This window comes from Morone saxatilis, unplaced genomic scaffold (assembly GCF_004916995.1).
Source record: "Morone saxatilis isolate NCDOM2014 unplaced genomic scaffold, NCSU_SB_2.0 Contig9, whole genome shotgun sequence".
NCBI classification, from domain to species: Eukaryota; Metazoa; Chordata; class Actinopteri; family Moronidae; genus Morone; species Morone saxatilis.
This window is the reverse complement of record NW_023340268.1, coordinates 12,280,728-12,287,978: the sequence shown is the minus strand read 5'-3', so window position 1 is coordinate 12,287,978 and position 7,251 is coordinate 12,280,728. Positions and strand designations below refer to the sequence as shown.

Genomic DNA, 7,251 nt, shown 5'->3' with positions numbered 1-7,251 from the left:
GCCCCACACAGGCCTGTGGATGGCCACATGACTCTGCAACACCACAGAAAGGAAGCAGATTCTGTTATCGTGACGCTAATGAACACCATGCTGTCATACACACGGCCCCAGACTAGCTGGAATACCATTTTACACAGCAAATGAAGATGACACATACTGACATTGTGTATAGACCTAGTTTTAAAGACAATCACCCCTTTCTGTCAACACTCTTTTTTCCCCTGTTAATAATGTTGATACAGTAAGTAATCTCTGTCTGTTAATAATTATTCTGAATGAACAGAATTGGAAAACAGATGCTTAGAGTGAATGTTTGCTTTTAATAGCATGGCCTCATCATAATACAGTACAACAACCTATGTTTAGCTGGGGGCCCACAGTATGTATAGTTACTACTGCTTCAACATCCACTATTAAAATTCTGAATAATGATAGACCCACTTAAGTGCATGGAAGAGGGAGGCAGGCAAAGGAGTTTGGCCTTGAAAAAGATGCAGTCCTCTTTCAATATGGCTTGTTAGTCAGTCAAATAATGCTTCAATGTTTCTTCCTACTTCAGTGAAGAACTTGTTTTGTAACAGTGAAATTGAAGCTTAGCATCAGTGTAAAACTAATAAAAAAGTACAATAGAACAGATACAAGGTAGATAAGTTGATGCCAATTGGAAAAGATATAAAAAGGCAAAACTAAATCACCCAAAAAATGACAGCGATATATATCAGCAGTAGGTTTTTTAATTGATAGGATAAAATGGATATGCCCTTTGTTTATGTCAATTCAAAATCAAACCTATCCATCTGTGACATTCCAGTATTTAGCTGCGAACCAATATATACAGAGAGCACACAACACAATTTGACATCAACACCAATTCTTAGGAATGCATTCGCCTTGTTGACTGACTACCTATCTGCACATGCACCGGTATCAGTGGCCAATATTTATCTGTTGTAACAAATCAATTTTGTGCTGGATACATGTTGTGCTAGTTATTTCCTACTTGGATATTGGAGAAATAATTACCTCCGTTTTCCAGCACTGGCACAAATTGCACACAAATGCATATGTACTCCATGCAGCAGTACGGACAGTGAGTGGCTGATGATGATAAGAGAAATAGACTGAGCTGCAACAAGGCAGAGATGCTTAAGTCTGTAGTTTGTTTTATTTTTATGTTTACCCAGCACTGGTATTAAGGCTGCTCAATTAATCGAAAAATTCATGATTACGATTTTGGGGCCAAACGATCTCAAAACTAATAAAATCGGGGGGAAACGATTTTTTTTCATTTTCTGTTGTGCAACGTTGTATACAGTCTGCGTATTTCGCGCATGCGTATTTCCGTCCCTCCCCCACAGCATGCACTGCACACGAGTCATGCTCGGTATACTCGCCGTTCCGGACCCTGTCGCGCGACAATGTGAAGTCACGGGAGCGCCGTAACTATTTATACTGCGCTGGTGGTCGCGACACTAGATGCAGTCTTCTCCCTGTTACGCTTGTTTTCGTTTAAAAAGGTAACGAGAGAACTTACAAATGTTTATGGGAAAGGAAAGTGTAACTGAGGATTCCTTGCAAAAGTGTTTTTGCAAATGTCCAATAAATGCAGCATGTTTAAGAAAATAATCGTTTGAATAATCGTGATTTCAATTTTGACCCAAATAATCGTGATTATGATTTTTTCCATAATCGAGCAGCCCTAATAAATATGTGGTCAAATGTGTCCTAGACCACCTGAGCAAGTGGTTTGAGTGATGTGATCACAATGCGTCTCGTGGTCATTAAAACTTGTATTTAGAACTGTCCACTTGTGATTTGATCACCCAAGACATAATACCAGAGGCTGTACTATGAAGCTGGGTAACTTATCCAGGTAACTCTGGAGTAACTTTGTCATTGCTCCTTGTCTGAACTTCTCAGAGCAAGTTATCTTTGTGGTTAACTCAGCTTTACTATAAATCATTTCTCCTCCGCCCATAATCTTGCTGAGAAAAAAGTGGAAAGAGAAACAATGTGACAAGCCTTTCTGGCTTTGTTGGTCCCCACGGTGAGATTTGGCCATTAACTTTTATGTAATCTCCACATAGCCTGATATTATCATAATGCTGGGGACACACTGGGGACAAATAAAGAGCATGTGCCATTATGAAAAAAACTGCCTGTCTTGCTGAACGTGTTTCTGGGTATCCTCTGATAAACTGTAATTAATTTGTCCTTTAAAAAAACCCAACGACATAAATTTCTTTTTTGTCTGTCTGTTTTTGGCGTCAGAATCAAAAAACGGAAAACGAATCCAGAGTTTGTCAACCCTGACTTTCCTTAATAACCCTGAATTAAATCTGTGTGGATTAAACTCCCTTTGTAGTACAGCCCTCAGGTATAAACAGGCTCTCATTTTTGTTTACTATGTGTTTTCTTTTGTTTCTGGAATCAATAAATGTGTTACTTATATTCAGTGTCCAGTTCACTAATTCTTTTCTTTCTTTTACCTGTTTAGATACATTCAAGGGTTGTGGTAAGCCTGCTTCTTTTTCTTCTTGTTTGCTAGTGTTTACGGTGCTTGTACAAGTTCTTGTGTACTGTCTAAAAGATATGTTGAATGCATTTCCCTGTTCCACGTTTGCAAAGCTGTGTCCTAATACTTTTAGTTTTAGTAGTTTTTACATTTAGTTTGTGAACACAGACAATCTGTGTTCACAAACTAAATCCTTGCTGCAGTGACCCAGGGTTCGAATCCGACCTTGGGACCTTTGCTGCGTGTCATCCCCTCATCTCTTGTGGTTTCCTGTCTGTCTCAGCTGTCCTCACTATCATAAAAGCAATAAAAGCCCCAAAAAATACTTTAAAAAAAAAAAGTTGTACTTATGTATAACTTTTATCATTGCAAACAATGAAAGTTAAACTTAAGGAGATTTGGTTTGGCTCTGATAAGTTGATTTTATACTGGATTCAGGTTCAGAAAGATTAAAAAACAGCTCCATAGCACTTCTAGTCGACAAAAACTCCACAAGGAACCTCAAAGCCTTTTGGATTGTCTGACAGAAACCCCCTTTCCTCACACAACATGCTTCACGCTTTACCAAATGTGACATTATTATCATTATTATCATTATTATCATTATTAACAGGCTCTCTAAAAGTTTGTGCCCACTTGTACGATTCATTCCCTCCTCTCTAGTCGGGTTTCCATGTGAATGCAGCAAGATTTTTTTTTTATTGAATTTTCAAAAGAAAAAGTGAATTATTTTGCGTTTTCATCCTTTAGTCGTGCAAACAAAGAGTTGGCTCAAGACAAACAGCTGGTGGCACTTGTTCTCTATAAGGATGTCATTAATCTATTGTAGAAGAAGATCTTTAAACTATTTAGACTGCGATTGTTCAAACTGATAACACAGTTATTAATACAACAATTTCACTGTCAATGTCCATCACTTCACCTGTTAATTTGAAGTTTAGGATTAGACTAGTGTGGGCTGATCTGAGTAGCTGAAGTGTAATATTTCTTTCTTTCTTTCTTTCATTGTCATTTGCTCTACAGGCTTCTTTCCCTACATTACTGGGATGGATAAGCAAGCCAAACAGCGCACCATAGGTTTGTTAAGCGCAAGTACATTCTTGACCTTACGAATAGTAGTTTGACAAAACAGTACTTAAAAAGCTCTAGAAAAAGCTTGTAAGTGGCCTTCATTCCTGACCTGAGGATAATACATCCAGTGTGTGTAACAGACACATTGCTTTACAGAGTTTCAAGTTGATTCCATGTGTTTAAATTTGGCAGATTATCTTGACAAGTAATCTCACAGGATCATATACCTTATCAACATAGCCGGAAATAAAAGGAGAAATAATTTATTCTCTGTTATGAGGAAATATTTGGAATTAATTATTCTATTTTAAATGTACTTTCTTCCAGGCTTGTCTCTGCTGACTTTTTGTTTCAGCCTAGACACAAAGATCTATTTTTACTTGTGCCATGTCTGTGAGGAAAAGTGTCGACCAGACAATATTGCACGCCACCTCTCTTCTAGTGACCACTGCAGCAACTACTTTGTAAGTAACCGAACATAATAAAAATGAACCAATGTTTTATACATTTGAAAATGTGGTGTATTTCTGCGGCTGCCAAAAGTTGGTCTGTGGATGACTGAAAAAGAAAAGGTCCGCCACTCGTCTTGCTTTAATTTAGGACTTTATTAAACAATAACAAGTGAGTGTGTCAGATGCATCTTCTGGCCGAATTTTCTCTTTCGAGTCCAGCTCTTTTATACTGGCATGTAAACATTCTGTAGGTTACAAAAATGACGGAATTTCCTGCTATGAGAATCGCTCCAGCTCACACTTTATCTCCTTATATAGAAACATAAGATGAACATAACTGTCTTTTTACCTACACATATCCTAAATAAGATGTTCCTTACATACACTTTTAATATGGAATTCTCCTCCACACTTATAGTGAGAGGCACTGCATACCATTATGTGTACATCATATGTTTTTCACACAGAGAGAGAGTCTTCATGTTTGTGTTATCAGGAGAAAATATACCTCAAAAGCACAATTTAATTTGAATTTTGGTTATTTCAGAACTACATGGACCCCAATGTACTGAGTTTCTCCTGGCTCCCCAGCATGAATACGAGTGTCATTCTCAGGCCTGAGCTCACAAAGGAAGTACACAAAAAATGGCCTGGACACCTGCAGGTTGGTAACCGGAGGTCTGGAATATAAATTACTAATTGAATCAGGCAGCTTCACACCACATAAAGTTTATAATGTATCAATACAGAATGCAAGGTTTCATCCTTTTATATTCTTCTGACAATGGACTATGTGATGAGACAGTAACAGGAGAACATATACATCTTTGATCATGTCTTGGGTTTACTACTTCGTGTTTGTAAAATTAATGTATCATCTACTATCCTGGGACGTTCCTCCTTACCCAGACTTCATACACCTGGACACTGATCCTTCACGCCAAATTCATTCTCATTAAGATTCCGTAATAGTCTTGTTTTTCTTTCCATAAAATATGGGCCACGAAGGTGAATACCATCTGGATTTACTCACACTCTGTGACCTCAGCTGAAATATTTATTACTAGGAGCAGTTTTGGTGTATTTTCGTGGCTGCCAAAAGTTGGTCTATGGATGACTGAAAAAGAAAAGGTCCGCCACTCTTCTTGCTTTGGTTTAGGACTTTATCAAACAAAAACAAGTGAGTTAGCATGTAAACGTTCTATAGGCTACAAAACTGACAGAATTTCCTGTTATGGAACTAGCTGTCTTTTTTACCTGTAACACATAACATAAAGCAGAGACGCCTTCCCTAACCACCACAGCTTCCTAATCTGGAGTTTTCCTGCACACCGAATACGCATTCCATGTGTAAACATCTTGTTTTTCACACATAGGGAGGGAGGTTTAAGGTGTATTTGGTTCCCAAATAGAACCTCAGTGTATTGTGAATTGGGTGTTTGCTTTCATGCTCACGAGACGATTATCCGCCAAGTATACGGTTGGTTATCAGTTTCCACATTTTCGGTCTTTGCAGATGTTGGTTTACCATGAAATTCTGTTGAAAAAGCTCATAGGGAAAGTACCTACTCTGAAGTATAATGATACTTTTCCATGGCGCATATTTGTTTCAGAATTGTATTAAATGTATGTTACTGACAATGATGCCGCTCATTCTCCCCACAGCGTATGGCGGACTTTCAGTGAAAATATGAGAGCCCTAATGGAGCTAATTGACAGGATTTGTAGGAATAATGTTTCTCCATAACTTTTTACTCATAAACTACGATTTAGTGTAGAGGTTAGACCTACCCGCCTTCACCAGAATCAACCAAAAACAGCGTCTGTCCTTTGTCCGTGTCTGTCTGTCTGCTGTCTGTCTGATCATCTGATCATGATCTGTCTGATCTTGTCTGTCTGTCTTCTGTCTGTCTGTCTTTGTCTGTCTGTCTGTCTGTCTGTCTGTCTGTCTGTCTGTCTGTCCTGTCCTGTCTGGTCTGTCTCTCTGTCTGTCTGTCTGTCTGTCCTGTCTGTCTAACATGAATGAATAGATATGAAATTACCTTCCCAGTTTTATAGCCTACAGAATGTTTACATGCTGGTATATGGGTTTGACATCAAAAGATGAATATGAGACAAGAGGTCAACATTTCAGCTTTTTTTCCCAGCTACGTCTGGACCTGATACACAACTTAGAAGTTAGCACCTTTTGTTTGAACCCATCCATTTTTCATGTGAGCAAAAGTATTGGAACATGTGGTTGACAGGTGTGTTTTGCGCTGAATGTCTATGCTCAGTTTCAGATTTGGGTTTTGCCTGTGCATACTGCATTTATAGTTAGAGGTGTAACCAACATGAAAACCAGAGAGCTGTCTATGGGTGAAAAACAAGCAATTGTGAAGCTGAGAGAAGATGCAAAATAGACCAAGGAAAACAGCAGCAGTTGATGACAGAAACATTGTGAGAGCTGTAAAAGACCCTAAAACAATTGTTAGTGACATCAACTAGAACCTCCAGAGGGCAGGAGTGAAGCTATCACAATATACTGTTCGCAGAAGACTTCATGAACAAAAGTACAGAGGCTGATGAGACAAAGATTAACATTTACCAAAGTGATGGAAAGGCTAAAGTTTGGAGAAAGAAAGGATCTCTTCATGATCCCAAACATACAAGCTCATCTGTGAAACACAGTGGAGGTAATGTCTTCTTCTGGGACGGGCTCATTAATCTTCAATGATGATGTAACCCATGATGGCAGCAGCAAAATGAACTCCGAAGTCTACAGAAACATGTTGCCAATTTAAAGAAAGAAACAACCAGCAACCAAACTGATTGGGAGATCCTTCATCATGCAGCCAGATAATGACCCAAAACACACTGCACACATTAGGTGCAAGAAGTGGAAGGTTTTAGACTGGCCAAGTCGATCTCCAGACCTAAACCCTATAGAGCATTTTACCTGCTAAAGAGGAGACTGAAGGGAGTAAGCCCCCAAAACAAACGCCTGGAAAAGCATCACAAAAGAAGAATACAAAAGTTTGGTGATGTCAGTGAGTCACAGGCTTGATGCAGTTGCAAAGGATTGCAACTAAATATTAAGTCTTATTCACTTTAATCTATTAAGTCCATCTGTTACAACACTTTTGCTCACCTAAAAAAGTTGGTGTTCCGTAACAAATAATGCTATCTTCTAAGTTGTGTATCAGATCCAGATGTAAATACCTGGAAATAAAA

At 38.6% G+C, this 7,251-nt stretch overlaps 1 protein-coding gene and 1 long non-coding RNA gene across 2 annotated transcripts in view; both read left to right on the top strand.

The window, feature by feature from the left end:
• Positions 1-4,702, top strand: part of LOC118342768 — a 12,736-nt gene extending 8,034 nt beyond the window's left edge. Inside the window, exons 4-5 of the long non-coding RNA XR_004797501.1 lie at positions 3,914-4,050; positions 4,586-4,702. This is a non-coding gene — a long non-coding RNA (uncharacterized LOC118342768). The remainder of the gene's footprint in view (positions 1-3,913; positions 4,051-4,585) is intronic.
• A 1,569-nt stretch (positions 4,703-6,271) lies between these two features.
• Positions 6,272-7,251, top strand: part of LOC118343192 — a 12,400-nt gene continuing 11,420 nt past the window's right edge. The window contains exon 1 of the mRNA XM_035681949.1: positions 6,272-6,284. Coding sequence (XP_035537842.1) covers positions 6,272-6,284 — 13 coding nt within the window. The remainder of the gene's footprint in view (positions 6,285-7,251) is intronic.